Source organism: Condylostylus longicornis, unplaced genomic scaffold (assembly GCF_029603195.1).
Source record: "Condylostylus longicornis isolate FDR11 unplaced genomic scaffold, ASM2960319v2 ptg000001l, whole genome shotgun sequence".
Taxonomy (NCBI): domain Eukaryota; kingdom Metazoa; phylum Arthropoda; class Insecta; order Diptera; family Dolichopodidae; genus Condylostylus; species Condylostylus longicornis.
Window position 1 is genome coordinate 2,337,588 of NW_026577970.1, and position 18,207 is coordinate 2,355,794.

Consider the following 18,207-nt stretch of genomic DNA (forward strand, 5'->3'; position numbering starts at 1 on the left):
CAGAAATATGTACATATATATTATATTTATATGTCTATATATTATATTAATTCTTTTCATGCAAAAGAAAATTCACATTTTTAATATTTTTATGTATAAATACAATATGTCCCTATATTTTTTTATCATAAGATCACAAATACAGTTTCAATTAAATACTAAAATTATGTTTTAAGTAAAGGCGGAAAGTTTAAATACGGTTTTTACCATATTCTACAACGTTTTTCTGCAGGGTTCATATTTGATCCTTTTGGGCAATTAAAAGTTTCAGAGAATTCAGGAGAATTTGTTAATACCCCTTTTAATCGAATATGACCAGGACAGTGCGAATCCTCTAAAGCATATTTTGTTGCTATAGGTGTTAACGTTTCACACCACAAATTGCCAAATGATATAAATAGTAATTGCTCATGTGTATATGAATCTAGTCCGGGCAACCGTTTTTCTCTTCCAATTCGATTTATTAAAATTTTATAGGCATAATATGCTTCACGTAAACCACCATTATCTGCAATATTTTCGCCTAATGTTAATTCGCCATCGATCTGTTTAAAGAAAAAACATACAATTTTGCGTAAAAGATTTTAAAGTATAAAATAAGCAATTATAATATAAAATATGATTATTACATGATCATCAACATCTGACAAATAATAACGTTCATATTGTTTAATGAAACAATCAGTCCTATTTATGTATTCATTAATAGTTTTATTTGTCCACCATTGTCTTAAATTTCCATGTTCATCAAACATTCTTCCACTATCATCGAATCCATGAGTCAATTCATGCCCTAATATAGCACCAATAGAACCGTAATTCAGCGCTCTAAAATAATTAAATTTTTTTTTTTAAAATATACATACATTTGTATTAATATATCAATTGTATTTATATCAATTGACATACATAATTTGTATATATGTACATATGTACATACATATTTCATAGATTTAAAGTTTATTTAGAATGTTGAGTAAAATTTCTGAAAGAATGTATGTATAGTTGCAAGTTTACATAAAATAAGGCAAATGGAAAATAACTGAACTCTAAATAAACTTTTGTTTTAAAGATCATGAATGGACCAGTCAAAAAACTGCTTATTAAAGACGTTAAATAAAAGAATTAAAATTTTGTACACATGACGGTTTCTAAAATTTCTGAATATGATGTCTATGAATTAAGAGACCTTAACATTAGTTATATGTGTAATTTCATGGTTTTATTTAGATATTTTATTTCAACGCATTTGTATAAATGAAATTCAAAACTGAAAGAAAGTTAATATAGTTAATTCAATATTTTTTTTTGACTTACTCAAGTCCAAGATTATAAAATGGATACTGCAAAATCGAAATCGGAACAGCTAAAATTTAACAAAAAAAAAAAAATCATAAATGAAATTTGTCATTTTAAATTACCTACATATCTTTCGTTTACTGCAAACTGATGTAACTCAAAATTTGGACATTTGAGAAAAACTAATTTTAAAGTGTTGCAATATTTTTCTCATTGTAGAAGAATTAATCAAAAAAAGAATTAATCGTTTTAAAAGCTTATTTCTGTATAAATAATTCAGAAATCTTATTTTTTGAGTTATGTCACTGTTGCAGTAAATTAACGATATGTAAAATTAAATTGAACATACTAATAGTATTTGTTTGAAATGTGTGAAACGCATTAACATTTGATGGTGATGTTGCCCAAGTCATATCTGTTTTATTATTGTATTCCATAATAATATCCTTCATTTGTAAACGTAATACACCTATCATATTATCTAAATGTGTTGTTATATTAACTTTAAATTCCTTATAATATTCGTCTAATACTGTTTTATTTGTTATCCAATCAGGAAAACCAATGAAACTTTTCATATTCATTGATTTTTTTAATGTTCTCTCTTTTGTTTCTTTATCCATCCAATTTGTATTTTTAACTAAATCATTAAATGCACTACGAATATTTTGCAACATGTCTTTAACTCTTGGTAACGTTTCATTATGAAAATTATCATATGCTAATGTATAACTAACCGCCATACCCATTAAACTATTAATACCACTTGTACAATATAATGACCTTGAGAGACCACCTTCGGTTTTAATTAATATTCGTGTTAATTCATTATGTAATTGTCTCATTGTATCTGAAGTATGTACAATCAATTCTTCAACAACATTCCACCATATATAGAATTCTAGTTTTTCTTTTGTTAATTCTAATACAACTTGTTTAATTTGTTTTAAATAATATAAATCAGGATCACTTGTTATTAATTTACGAGTTTCATTAAATTCTACAATATGAGAATATTCTTTAAATAATTCTGGTATAAAAATATCGAAAATGGGCAGTGTTTTTGGTGAAATTAATTCGTCTGTAACATTTTCAATTTCTTTTACTGTCATATACAAGAAATTTTCATATTGATTTTTATGTGATAACTTTGTTATATTTTCAGCTTCATCGTTAAATTCAATTATTTGTTCTGTTAATAATAAATGATTCATGATATGCTCATTTAATGATTCTTTGATATCATCTACTTTAAAATTAGGATCTAATTCATGTATAAAAACTTCTATAACTTTTCTTATGTAAGTCATATAGGCTACAACACTACTTTTGGTTTTTTTAATTTTATCAGTTTCATCTTTTGTTTTATCATCTGTATCATCATCTACTTGTGCTTGATCGTCTTCTTCAAATCCACTATATTCCAATAAATCATTTATTAATTTTCTACGTAACCGTTTTTTATGAATTCGATCTTCCATACTACAAATATAAATTTAATGAATAGACTAAATTAAATTTAACTTAAATTTCATAATTGTATTATAGGAGTGACCAGAGGTACTTATTTTCTTTTAGTATACATAACAATATTCTGAAGATTAATTAATATAATTAAGTAATATTTATGTATTTCACAATTTTGTTTTAAATATGTACACTTATATATTTACATATATAAACAAATTAATGTATTTATGTACATATACATATATGTATTACGTCTTCATTCTAATTAGATTTTTTTTTAAATTTAGATCATCGACAATATTATAAATTTTAAAATCGCTTAAATTATAAGATGTGTAATCTATAATTATTAACTACATACGTACATATATTGCAGTAGCAATTGCAATATTGTGCTTTTAGTATATCTTATACCAATCTGGTCAGATAATATACAGAGAAAATTTTCTTTAATTTTTATTGCTACTTACAACGGTAAAGGCGATGTTTCTTCGGGTGTTCCTACAGCTATAATTGTAGTGTCTAAAAAATAAATAATAATTATTGTATATTACTTCAGTTTTAATGTTAAAGTCACTTTTAATATTACTTCGGTTCATTGGATCAGCTAAAATATCAAATCCTACAATTATATCCATTCCTAATGCCAACTTAATTCGTACCAATGATTCAATCCAATTAAATTCGTTAATATTATTGTTATTTATATTAACAGAATCATTATTATTTGTTGTATTAATATTTAATGTAATATTCAATATATTTGGTATTATAGGTAATTTAAATTCTTCTAGGTATTTCAAAACTGGCTTAATTCCTAGCTTATTCATTGAATTAACATCCATACAAGCTCTGTACATTATTTTTGTTTTATTAACAGCTTCGGGATCTGATTCACTTTGATTTGATTTTAAAAATTCTCTTATTGTTCTCATCACTTTATTTTGCTTTTCTGTAAACCAATCGTATGATGTTACACTGTCTGGCCGAGGATGTTCTTCATGCCAATTACCACACGAAAAACGATAAAAATCATCACATGGATCAATTGTTCTATCCATTGATAATATTAAATTCGATGCAGCTCTTAAACATTCTGGTGTTTCACAAATATCACTTGAATATTTTGCAACTATGTATTATGTGCATATGCATTTTGTTGTAAACATATAGAAAATTATGGAAAAACTTAGCATTACAATCATGAACCATTATTGTTTTGCATATATACATAATATCTTTGATGGGCGGTAGTAGGAGTATAAGTCAAAAATATCAACTTTTCACTAGAGCAAAAAAACTTAATAAAACTGTTCACTTTTGCTTTGAACAATATATTTAAATGCATTTGTTTCAAAGGTTTGTAAGTGTCGTAGCGCTATGAATTTTTGATAGAAGATGTATTTTGAGCTCTAGATTACATTGGTGTACTTATCAGGTTTTTGCAAAAAATTGACTTATACTCCTACTACCGCCCATCAAAGATATATATTTATATGTATAAATTACATTCTTACCTCTTACAGAGACACATATAATTGCTATGAATAATATCAAAATAATTAAGACTAAAATTGCAATTAATGTTTTGTGGTAATATTTTCTTCTAAATCTGAAATAAAATAAAAAAAAAACAATTTACAATACAATACTTGTATATGTTAAAATTAGTAAATGTAAATTTATTTTATACTTTGATTGTACACCAACTAGAAAAGGATTATTGAGACAAAAATACTTTTCATCACTTTTATCTTCGCTTTTTTGTTGGCCATTCGCTGTATAAGCAATAGGAAGGGCAGTTGTTGTACCTAAAAGAAATAAAAAGATTTTTAAAGTTTAAAAATACAGAAAGTTTATTTATTACTTACGATATTACAGAAAAACTAACAAAAAAAAGTGTTTGCAATAGGATTGGAACATTGTACAAAGAAGCATCGATTTAAATCATAGACATCGGCGTTATTGTATTATTATGACATAATAAGTTCATGTCTATTTTCAAAAAACATCGATATATCGAGAAATTAAAAATTGAGTCAATGCAATATTCGAATATTTTTATATTGATAAATGATAATGTTATGCAGTAAATAAATTTTACATTGAACTTCATTTAGGGCCTGATCGTCTATCTTGCTATTTTACTCGGAAAGTGGGAAGAAAATGAGTAACTATCATATACTTGTATTTGTATAATGTAATTTTCGAGTGAGAAGAATTGTTCCGATTGCGTATCTCGTTTTCTTCTAAAATGCATACAGAATTATTGACTTTGTTATTGAAAGTGAGACGTGCAGTTTATAATTTGAGAAATAAAGTTGGGTCAAACCAATGGTTTGTATTGTAGCACTTTTCTCTTCAACAAGTGAAAATACTGCTTTTAAAAACAATCTATACCTACTACATACGTAGGTACACGATCTAGTGTATACCTGCTATACTATTAAAATTATTTTCATGAACGATTTCTGCAGTCTTTGAGATAAAGCAAAAATAAATTTAAAGAAGGGTTAACATAATGTTCGATTTTAAGGGTTAATTGTGAGAGTTAAGAAAAACAATTATATTTCTTAATGACATATAATAATAATTACATTTGCCGAAAATTCGAATTTTACAAATTTCGAGAGGTGATAACTTGAAAGGGGGTAGAGATGGGAAAAACTTTCCTCTAATGAAATGAACTATTTATGAATAACTAAGAACTACTAAAACTAAGATAACGGTAAATTTTAACGGCCATTTTATTTTTTTAAAGTTTAAATATAGTACGCCGCAAATTTTAAAAATGCTTATAGTTAAGTAAAAGTTTTGTAAACAGACACACGGACAGACAGAAGGACGGACGGAAATTTTTTTGGAAAAGTGCTAAAAATGCAAAAATGCAATTGAAAAATTAAATAATCTTATTGGAAAAATGAAATATCTAAATACACGATTAGGCTGTTAATGTAGCTTTAATAAGAACGAACATTCACTATTTGTGTAAACAAGTGCAACCCAAGCCCAATTTGCATATACATATGTATAAAGTAAAGTTGTTAATATTAAATATGTATATGTTTATGTGTATGTTTATGTATATGCATATGTTTATATTTTTTTAGGTTACATTTAATTATAACATGAAAAAATTAATATTTTTTTTATTGCCGAAGAGAGACATGGGCAGAGCGATTCCTCTTCCCACCCACCGGAGTAAGTCACGATTTATTGTTGTTCTCCCATATCCCACCTCAACTAGCCCGTCCCAAGCAAAAACGCAAAGATGTCCCCCAAGGAGTTGGAGGTTAGCTCCTACATATTGTGAAAGCCCCGACCAAATCGTCTGCGCTTTCAGAGCAGGAGAGTCACAACGAATGTGTATGGTTATCTCCTCGATAACTGTTTCGATAAACCCAGTTTGTGCAAGTGATATTTCACCGCAGAATGACCATTGAAAAAAGAAATAATTGCACGAACCCGATTTCGCTCCATAGAAGGAATAATTAAAAGATGGAAACAAGGTACGAGTAGAAGGAATAAATAAAAGGTTGCTTTTATTTTTAATTATGCAGACTATCAAATATTGTTAATTAGAGCAAAAATGTTGTCATTCAAGAAAATATAATGGAAATAAAAAGAAATCACAAATTACTCGAAATTTTGAACATAAATTAAATGTAAGGTTGGAAGTTTTTCAAGGTTGGCTTTGTTATTAGGCTTTTTTTATCGTAGATTTGTAATAATTTTGATTAATCGGAAGAATGGCACTACCACTAATCTATTTTGTGTTATAAAATTTCAGAGATATGACCAAATTATTTTTTGAGTTGTATGGCAGCTAATGTTAGTATTTATACAACCACAACTAAATTTAGAATATTTTGAATATTGGCCTGTACAGTATAAAACAAGCCTGGATACTTGTTTTGACAAAACTTTAATACTATAGGGTTGCTGTTTCCAAAATGCGAGCAAATTATTTTTACATCTGTGACAGCTGTTGTAAAGATTTCGACAACCACAGTCAAATTTCGTCGGAGTTGTTAATCGCAACCAAATTTTATCGGGAAACCATAGTTTATGCAAAATTCTATTACTTTATATGAATTATAGTCTTTAAGACAGGAGTAAAATAATCACAGTTTTTTGCAATATTTTTTGAACAAGAATTATTTAAACATCTTTAGCCATTTTTTTTTAAGTTCTGATTATCGGCTTGTAATTATTTCATGGCGGTATGTAGAAATTCCATATTGCAGTAACACAGGTTTTGAATGTAACACAAATTTCTGTATTATGTTTAGAAACCGCCTTAATGTATACGCAAGTTATACATACATACGCACATATATGTGCAATAAATTTAAAAATGGTTCAAATCCATTATTTCATCAATTTAATCCGCAAATTGGTTTGATACGATTATAATTGACGTTTTATAAATCTATACAATAAGTACATACATATTTTAAGTATTACTTATTTTAAATTCTGCTAAAATTAAAATCAATTTAATTAAGTACTCATACTTTTTTATTAATTATTAATGTAAGATTTTTATCTATTTGCTTTTTATTAGAATGAATCACATACAAACGTGGATCACATTAAATCACATATAAATATACATCATTCATATAAATAGTAGACATAATTTATGTCGCATGCAATGCGATACAATATTTTTTTAAGAGTATATAGATTATTATATAATAACCGTTTGTTTTATATACGTACACTTGGTAAGTACATATATACAGAAACCAAAGTAATATTTGTTAAGGTGAATGACCATTATTATAATATGTACATAATAATATTGTGCTATAAATTATAACAAATTTCCTTGTTTTTTTTTAACATTTTCGGTCTCTAGAATAACCCTATAAGTAAGTAACTAAATATGGAAATGTTCATTTCATCAAATTTACATTAAAAATAATAAAAAAAACTATGAGAAATGAAGGAAAATAAATACATAGAACATTTAGTTTCTAATATTTTTTAGGAAATGTTAAAGTCCTTTACTTATGATATTATTGTTATTAATGGACTTTAAATGACACAGTTAAATTAGTGTGGTTAGTTCACAATATTCATGGTATACTCACATTTACATATTGTGTATATACATTTACATTTTATATCATTATAATTAAAATTTGAATATTATTACATATAATAAAGATGCGGTTTAGGAATCTTTTAAAAAATTTAATCGTTTGGGAGAATAAAAAAGCCCCGAAATTATAGCTCCAAAAAATATAACTTAATTAAAATTTTAAATTTATTGAAAATATGACATTTCCGGAAGTACAACCAAAAAAACTCAAACCAAGAGTCGAAATGATGAAAAATACGATATATAAATTCATCGGTTTGTAAAATAGAACATTTCCATTAAGCAATATTTTTTAAAAAATATAGTCGTCTTTAAATTATTGCCGTCAATATATTAACATTACATTGCATAAAATTGTTGATATTAAGATGATCCCAGAAAAATATTTATATTTTTTTATGATTAAACATTTATCGTCAGCTTACTGCACCAGAAATTTGGAAAAGCTTATAGCTTCAAAAAATTATGAATTCGAAAAGAAGAGTTTGCTAATTTTAAATGAAGACATCTTAGAAAAGGAGGAGAAGTTAAAAAAAATCTAAACTGTTTGCTAATTTCATTATTATTAAGATCTTAGGCTTTTAAAAATTTCTGTGTAACAGAAAAATAACATGAAAAATTAAATAGAAAAAGATTAAAAAAATACGGTTTCAACGGAAATTTGAGCTTCTAGTTTTTGGCTTTTTCTCTTTCAAAATAGAATAAACTGTAAAGAAAACCAAAACTAGCACTTCTACTTTTAGTATTGGAAAATTGCTTGTTGTGATAAAATTTCTGATATTTTTTGTTATTATACAATAGCTTTAGTTTTTCTAAAATTATAATCATGTTATATTGATTGCATAGTTATGTAATTTAAATAAATTCCAAATAAAATCAGTTACCAGTTACAGTATTAGTTACAAGTTGCTATTCGGGAAAAAACAGTATAACATTATGCAAGTAATTATAATTTTATCAAGTACATGATATTTCAACGGCATTTAATATTTGGGAGTTTGTAAAGGGTTATATGTATAAAACATGCAGACCCCTAATTCTTCGATTACTTTCTTTTCCAATTCTTTTTTTTTTTGATAATTTTAATCATTAAATTAAGAGGCAAAAAATAATAACGCAAAAAATCATTCTCAACGGTTTTATCATTAAGAATTTTTTGATAGGGGATCGAATCAACTAATTACACTGAGAATGGGGTGTATTTACATATATAAAATGAAAACAAAAACAATTTTTGAAAAATTAAATACTCACGTGAATTGTTTTGTGAATTTGCCCTTTCATACTGGCTGTTATTATTGTTGTTGTTAGAACTGTTATTGTTATTATTATTATTACTACTGTTTTGGCTTATAACTAAACTTGAACTGGAATCAGTAGTCCATACAGCAGAGCTATTCCTCATTTTTAATAATAATATTTTTAATTTTTTGAATTTTTAATATTTATTTTATTTTTAATATTCATTTCAGTCTTTTAAAAATTTATTACTGGTTAATTTTAATTTTCACACTTTAGATTAAAGAACTAAAATTTTTATATAAATTTCTTTAACAATCTTATTTTTCGAATATTTATAATGCATAGTGAAAGTGTTTAAATAAATTATTATACGCGTGTCCTTGAAACAGTTTTTAATTTTCAATGTTAAGTTTATTATTTATCTTTTTCGGTATTTGTTTTTTTACTTTCTGTCATCGTAAATCTATACGAATAGTTTTATTTTTAATGAAAAACAAGAAACGCAGATCTCAATGAATTCTATATTTAGATTTATTTGTATATGTCCTTAAATTTTTATTTAAAAATAGTAAACGTTTGCATGTTTTTTATTATATAATATATTAGGTGGTTAACATACCGTATATACGTTATATATCAATTTCCTTATATTATATTAAATTTGTGCCTTCTTCATATTAAACACATAATATGTACATAAAACTAGACGTGTAAATTCTATATGAAAGTATAAATCTGATTAAAACATTATTCTATTGTTAATTTTTTTTTTATTTTTGCATAATTAGCGCCATTATAATGTATTGATTATTTTGTTTTTGATGTTCGTATTATATGATTATCGATTTCAATTTTATAGTGGTGATCGAAAATTTTTTAAATCTATTTAATTTTATTAATTGTTTCACTTTTTATAGCTTAAAATCACTAGAGCCTAATGCTATGCAAAGAACAAATAAACATGAAAGTAATTAAAGTTGTAAGCTGTTTTTGATAAAGAGTACAAAAAATTTTGTAATAATTATTTAAATAATGTTTTATGAAAGCTATATATATATACAGGGTGATTCAGAAAGGTATACAACAACATATACCATTGGTTAGAGGGTCGAAAATGGGTAAAACTTTTGTTCCGGAGAAGATGTGAAATCTCAAGGGTTTTCGAGATACAGAATATAATAAAATATATTTAATAAAATATAAATTAAATATTAGTTTTTTTTATACTAGAGGTTCGTCAATTAGTATGTGAATATGTTGAAGTTTTACATGTTTTTGGTGCCTATATTTATCAATTGATTTATATTGCATAATAAAATTAGGGTTAAAAAAATTAGTAAATGAAATGAATTTATTATTGATAAGTAAATTGATAAAAAAGATCAAGCCGATAAATTACTATAATAGCTCAGATGTAAAGGGTTTGTAAATAACTTGTACATATTGTCAGATACTTCAAATATTCTATTTAATTCAATAAATTATTTACATTAGAGATTAAATTAGAGATTGTTTTGACATTGTGATGTTAATTTTTGTTGTCTCATTTTTTGTTTGATTACAAAATCACTGCCCTGGTAAGTACAAGGCAACTCACAGTTCTGGTAAGTAAAAAACTACCGCATTCAAAAATTTTTCACACCGTCTTCAATCGACTCAACTTCGATACAATTCGTTTGTTTTTCCTCAATTTATTTTCCATTGAAATTATTTTTTAGTTTGAAAGAAACTATTGAAAAAGATTCCTTTTGTTTGCTTAATATTGATTTTCGTATGTTATAAGAGAAATAAGCAATTTGAGGTATTTAATTGCTCCGTTTTAGGTTCTTAACTGAAATCTGTACATGAAATCTGAAAAATATTTTTCTGCATAATTATAGCTGATCTTTAATAATTAAAATTTTTACTTTCGCAGATTTATTGGTTAAATGATATTAGTTATATGTATATACAAAAATGTAACCAATAATAACAAATTATAATTTCTGTCCTATGATTTTTGTCTAACTTGGAATAATTTTACAGCATATAAAAAATTTTTTAACAATGTCTTATAGGAATTGAGACATACTAAGATTTTCAAACGTGTTGTTCTTATCAAACATCCTATTTTGGAAGATTTCAAAGTTTTGATTTGTCGAAGATATTTTGTATTAATTCTGAGTTAGTACTGATTATTAGATGATGAAATACCCAACATTTTCTTTAGTACATAATTTTTGTAATAATATGCTTAGAGTTTGTTGAATTTACCCTATGGAAATTTTTCAATTTGAATTTTTTTTCGTAATTTAACTCAGTACCCTTTTAAACGGAAATGTGGAAAACCTGTATCGATTGAATTTCTATAAATTTTAGGAAACATATTTTTAAGAAAACTTATTTTAAATTAAAGCTTTTCTTTTTTGATTATTTTTTCGTGCAAATATCAAAATAAAACTCCAATATTTATTTATATATAAATTTGTTTAAAAATTTCCTCATGCAAATGACTTAAAGAAGGACGTTGAAAATTTATTTCCTTCATATATATTTTTAAAAATTCTTCATATTAAATTCTTCATATTAAACTTTATATATTTTTTTTAAAAATCATAAAAGGAAAATGAGAGTTGCTCTCTCGCTTTACGTGGTGGCCTTATAGTTACGAGGGCAGTGATGAAATGATAAAAATTTCAATATATTCAAGTTTTTTTAAAAATATGTTAGGAATTTAAATTTAATTTTACGTTAAAGTTATCAAATATGAAAGACACATTTTGCTTATCAAATATTAAATCATTGGGCATTTAGTAAAACTGCAAAATTTTTACGAAGAATATGCAATCTACTTTTTGTCAAGCATTGTGGTAAACAAATGTATATTGTGGACTGCAATTGTACTTTAGTCAGGTCAGGCGTTTACCTTTAATTACAAAAAAAAAGTAAATATTCCAATTACATTTTTGATAATGCTTTTTTCAATGCATACTGAAATTTTAGTCTGCAAAAATATGTCAAGTTGGCGTCAATTTCGCTTGTTTTTGATTTAATGGTGCAAAGTGAATTTAGTACATTCTTATTTTCGTTAAAAATTTAGGCTGCAGATAATTTATTTTGTCGGACGAGGATTAGAATGATTTTCGTACAATTTTCGTATATTAAAATAAAAATTTGATAAATATTTAAATAATCTCAGGATTGCATTATGATTAAGGAAAAAAAAGTAGAATTTTTATATTATGTTATAGAAAATGGGCTTTATTGACCAATTTGTTAACAGGAAGTTTTGGTTTTTTCTAAATCTTATTATTTTTATAACATAAATAAATAACTCAACATCTCACAAAGCTACTTTTACGAGAAATTTTCCGCTTGAATAATTAAAAATTAAGACAATGTTATAATTGATTTTTTATTTAGAAAATTTTTTAAGATTAATTTTATTATATCCATTCAAATTTAAAAAAGCGTTTAGCGAATTTAAATACTAGGTATACATAACGTGAAATTAACAATTTTAAAACATTTTTCATTATTTTTGATTACCCCTTTTATTAACTATACTCTGTTATTTCTTGTTTAATACAATTTTGCAATTGTTTTATTTTAATTCTTTATATGCACAATATCGGAAAAATGGTAATTTTTTTTACCATTTTGATTTCTTATAACCGTTTTCATGTACTAAAGATGTGCTAGGGCTATATATACATACTCGTATTATTTTATATAATATGTAAGCGTTCAATTATTGTTCTGAAAGAAAAAATTCACAGACAATAACAATAACGACAACACAAAACAAAAAACAAGAAAATTAAAGGCATAATAGCAATACAAATTGCAAATATTATAAGCACGTTTAGTCCTTCAATAAAATACCGAAGAACTTAACAATAAGCAAGGACTTTGATTTTTTTTTTTGTTTAGAATGGTATTGTAAGTAAAAAGCGTTTTCTTTTAATTTTCCTTTAATACTATTCTATTATATGTATGTATATACTCGTATAAAAAACCATTTATATAAAATAGTTATTCATAACAGGTGCTAGTGTTGCTTTTTTGTATTGTATAATATTTAGGTATATAATATAAGTCAAAAATATGCATGTAGAAAGAGTCAAATGCGTCATTTTTTGTATATAAAAAAGGTAAGACAGTAGGTTCTTTTTGTTGCTAAATATATGGTGATAATTTTTGTTTGGCATTGGTGCAGTTGAAGTGTTGAAAAAAAAACTAAAATCATAGTATTGGTTCAGTTTTTTCTATTATTTTGCAAATTATTCTTTTAAATTATTTAATACTTATATTGTTATAAAAAATATTTTACAATATCATCATCATGAAAAATGGGTCAATGAATAGTTTTTGCCAAATCTTAGTTTGTTTAAATATTAATAATAATAAAATTATAAAAGGAAAATTTATGAATAGAAATTTATTTATTATTTATTTTTATCTGTAAAATATGTATATATAATTTACTACAATTTGCTGGAAATTTGTTGTTTGAAATACGGGATTGACTGAACAAATCCACTGGAAAAACAGTTTTACATTAATGGAAAAATCGAAATTTGAAAATAATGTTTTGAAATCAAAATTTAGGGTATAAATTTTTATACTGCTCTTTACTTGTCACTGAATGCGAAGAGTGGTGAGTATAACACTTGTTCATCAAATGTAATTTTAAAATGGGACGAATCCTTTTAAATTATCTCTGCATAAAATAAGGAAGGTTATAAGGGATGAAATGCACTTTTTTTATGGTAAGGAAGCGTAAATAAGATATTTTTAGTATGCTGTTGACCTCTATATTTTCGAAGAAATCAGATATCAGCAACTGTTTTTCTACAACGAATCTATTTTATATTTTTGCATTTATACAAAAAATGGTCAACTAATTTTCTTGAAATTTAATATTTGATTTTAAGGTATTAAAAAAATGAATTTCTACATCTTTTCTTCTTCTAGATTTACGGTTTCGGAAACCGAACTTTTACTACTTATGCCTAGTAAAATTAAATGATTTTAATTTTTTTTTTATCACATGTACAAAGGAAATTTTTGACGACATCTCTTGAAATTTAATATTCCCTATATTTTTATTTTTCTGTGAGATTTTCAGTCCAAACTCTTAGAACTAGAGTGCTACATTATAGTAATAAGACTAATAGAACGGTTGCTTTAAAATATATGTATGAAATTACTGAATGTAAAAAACTTAAAATTCCTGCTAAATTTATGTATTAGTTTTCCACTAAATCTTTTGTAATATTTTTTTTTATAAAATTTAAAAATTATTTATTTTAATAATATCTATGCAGTGTAACAAGGCAAAACGGTTTGAGTAAATTAAATATAAGATTTATAATAATTTGTACAAAAATTTAAATAAAATTGAGTTTGCTTAATTCAAAAAGGGGATTTTCGATAATTCAGGCATGTATTGAAGGTTCTTATACTTACAAAAATACAGAAAATGAATATTTTAGTTTTTGATTTGTAGCATCCTCGAGTAATTCTTCAATATCCAACATTTGTCTATTATAGTCCTCATGTAATTTATAACATGTTTTCAGTTGTTCTAAAAAAATTTAAAAATTCATTTAGAGCTTTAAGCAAACTATCATTTTCGAACATGTTTTTTTTGCAGGTTTTGTAGTTTGAATTTATCGAATGCGTTTTATTTTAAGACCTAAGTTAGAACTGAAATATTGAAAATCCAATAAGCTCGAAGAGAAAGATTGATTTTTTTTTCAACTTAGACAGTTACTCGAACAGTATATTTTTCAAAAAAAAAAATAATTTGATCGAAAAATTTTTCAAAGGACATTAAGAAAATTGTATAACAAAATGTTAAAATAGAATTAAAACAGGTTTTGCGGGAGTATGCCCTTATTTTGTGCTAAGATAATTTAAATACCTTTGCGTTATATCGTCAGAAAATTGATTTTAAGCAATTAAAATTTAAATTATAACACTATTCTTTATTATTCCAATTAAAATACCGTAAAATAAGTCTATACGATCACACTAGCTTAATAACTGTACGTATATTTAAAAATTATGTATTATTTTCGTTTTATTATTTTTGTTTTTCATTTTAAACATAAAGTTTTTATTAAGTATAACACTTAGCGTTTATCACAATTATTACAATAATTGTATAAATGAATAGACTCCGTAAAGTATGCAAAAGATTTCTTTATTTCAATTTTTTTTTGTTTTGGTGCCGTTGTATCGTTGCAATCCTTCCGGTATATTTATAAAGACTGAAATCAAACTAGAATTTAGTTAGATAGTTTTACTTAACGATTATTCTAAAAATTTCTTTTATTTTTATTTCATTACCTATTCAAAATGAAAATAATTTCTTTTTTATTGTTTTTTTTTTTTGAATTTGTTATATGGAAAAAAGCTTATAATGTACCAACACACATATTTACATATAATATTAACTTGTATGTTATTGTTTTGAAAGTCTATTAAGGAGAAAATAAAAAAAAACTTAATCAAATGTATACCTGCATGTTAAATTAGAGCCCCTCACATTTCTTCATATTAATAAATATATACATAATTATGTACATATTATATTATGGGTATGTAAAATTATAATGATAGTCAAGCATGTTAAACATAGTACAAGTGTATTATTTTGGTGGAAAAAAAAAGAAAAATTGCTTGTTTTTATTGTTATTTTCATATTTGTTTTGCTTTTTTTGTGATATTAATAATAAATAAAAAATAAATATGAAACATACAAAACAAAAAAAAAGAGTATGTGAAAAATCATTAAGTATCGATAAAATTGATGTGTGAAGGCGCATTGAAAAAAGTCGGTAATAAATTTAAGGATTTGAAAAGTTAAAAAAAAAAAACTAAAAAATCAAACCTTCACAGGTAGAACCTTCGGCTCTAATTATTTATGATATGAAATTTGTGTCTGTTAAGGTTCTTTCACATATTTTAAAACAGATAACCTTTCTAAGAGACTATTGAAAGTAATATAATCCAAAACAGTTTGACATCAATACAATAAGAAGTTTTTTAATGCAAACATGCTAATATTCGTACATATGTATAAGCAATAAAACTCACCAGTTTCAAAATTTTTATAAGAAATATCTAAGTAGTTTGCACAACTATATTCTGAGGAATATCTTACTGACTTATTTTATTATGTACAAATTCATTGTTATTTAAACTGTTTTACTGTGCTCCTGCGCCGAGAAATTGGGTAATATATTATTAAGCCAGCTATTAGCCGAGCCGCAGTCGAATTTACTCTTTCCACTTTTACTATAATTTTACAAATTAATAAAAATCATAATGAGAAATTTACAAAAAATAAAAAAATTATTTCGTAATTGAATTCAATAATAATGTGCTTGTAAATGAAAGAAATATTGTTCCATTCTTATTGAACTAAAAAAAAATTTTTCGGAAAAAGTAATATGCCAAAAACTAATATACTTCTGGTTTTCTTATGAACCACTAGTTGAGTTTTTCTCCTTCATGTTATTTATAGTAATAGGGTTGCATTTTTCCAACTGCTATACTAAAACTACAAAATTTGATGTAAATTGAAAAAGAAAACATAAAATTTCCTGTTAAATTTTTAAAATATTCTGATATCAAATATTTTTTGGTTGTATACTCAAATAAAATAGAATAACATACAGATAAATGAAAAGAGTTCATTAAGATCCTTCTTTTAATAATAATTGAAATCTGTATTATGTAAAATGGTATAATAATTGTGTGTTATTTTGTTTATTGATACTCGTAACAAAGAACAACACAAATAATTTGGAAGTCAGTAGACTATTTGAATTCTTTCGCATGTATTTATTATTTAATGATCAAATACATACACAAAAGCTCCATATTGTATCATTGAATTCCGTTTGGAGTAGTATAGACTTCCCAATGTCATACTTTAAGCTTAATTTGTATCGTTGTTACTTATATTTCCATTTTATTTTTTTTTTCTATTATTACGATTGACGATATAAAATTTGTACGTAAAATTGAGTCTAATAAGTATATGTATGAACAAATATGAAAATAAACCTGGGTTAATGAATTTAATACCAATATTGGTAGAATTTACGGGCTTGTAACTATTTTGATATTTTATTTTTAAAAAATTGGCTTATTTTTTATACTGATTTGATTTCTCTGTCTGTTTGATGTGCGTTTGATTGACTTTTGACAAAAATTTTTACATTCCTTATAGAAAACCCTAATTTTATAAACAAAATGGAGTTTTGTGAAAATGTCCCTTACATATAGAAGATTTATATATGCCTCTTTTTTTGTAAATTAACGTTCTTCAAAGCTCACAAAATTTCACTTTGTGATCATTTATTGTAATTTGAATTTATTGTAATTATTATATTTTGAATTAGGTTCTTTCAAAATTTTAACATAACTCTTCTCTTAGACGGTAAGTTGCAGAAATCTGATATTTTTTATTTTTGACAGTTGGTATATTATTGATAATCCGTCTTTTGAAATAAACAAAATTTATATTTTTTACTTTTTTCTCTAAAACTGTAAGTTTTTTCAAATATCTATAAGAGCAAAGTAACAATAAGTCTTTATTTTAATTGACCTAATTAACTGTCAGTTCGAACGTCACGTTAATAATTAACATAAAAAAAATGATTAAAAAGACCATTGACATTTGGAACTTAATGCTATTGACAATAAATCGTATTTTAGTCGTAGTATCGGTTTGATTCGAATTTTTTGTTAATAGTTTTCATTAGTAAGTACAATAACTATACATTCATTTTTACTGATCATTACGTATAATAAGGGAGCTTAATGTGAGGGCGCCAAATTTGGGATGTCGACAATATCTGACTTTTTCTCAAATTAACATTTTAAAGTCAAAGTATTAAAGCTAGGAATATAAGGGTTCTGAAACTAAACTTTCACCAGGGACTTTACATGTTTTATCATATCTAAGGGATTAATTGACGAAATTTTTTTTAAATTTAAAATTGCTACCGGAACCAGCTGATGAATTTTTCATGAAATTCAGATGGCATAAACTGAACTTCTGCTAAAATTCAAATTTAGACTTTTCT

The 18,207-nt window shown here is 24.9% G+C and overlaps 1 protein-coding gene across 1 annotated transcript; it reads right to left on the reverse strand.

The window, feature by feature from the left end:
* Nucleotides 1-123: 123 nt before the first annotated feature.
* On the reverse strand, nt 124-9,284 carry LOC129618915 (neprilysin-1). The gene is made up of 9 exons (XM_055533948.1): nt 9,134-9,284; nt 4,463-4,580; nt 4,287-4,381; nt 3,359-3,901; nt 3,240-3,291; nt 1,649-2,781; nt 1,318-1,366; nt 630-828; nt 124-545 (listed from the first exon to the last, which is right to left on the reverse strand). The coding sequence occupies exons 1-9, from the start codon at nt 9,282-9,284 to the stop codon at nt 204-206; spliced, it is 2,682 nt and encodes an 893-aa protein (XP_055389923.1). The 3' UTR covers nt 124-203.
* Nucleotides 9,285-18,207: the final 8,923 nt, after the last annotated feature.

Bases quoted from the DNA above. Each gene is read 5' to 3' on its own strand.
- LOC129618915 (XM_055533948.1), bottom strand. From the start codon at position 9,284: ATGAGGAATAGCTCTGCTGTATGGACTACTGATTCCAGTTCAAGTTTA. The intron at 3,292-3,358 runs GTAATATTAAAA...TTTATTTTTTAG, and splicing joins AGCTGATCCAATGAACCGAA to ACACTACAATTATAGCTGTA. The intron at 1,367-1,648 runs GTATGTTCAATT...GTTAAATTTTAG, and splicing joins ATTTCAAACAAATACTATTA to CTGTTCCGATTTCGATTTTG.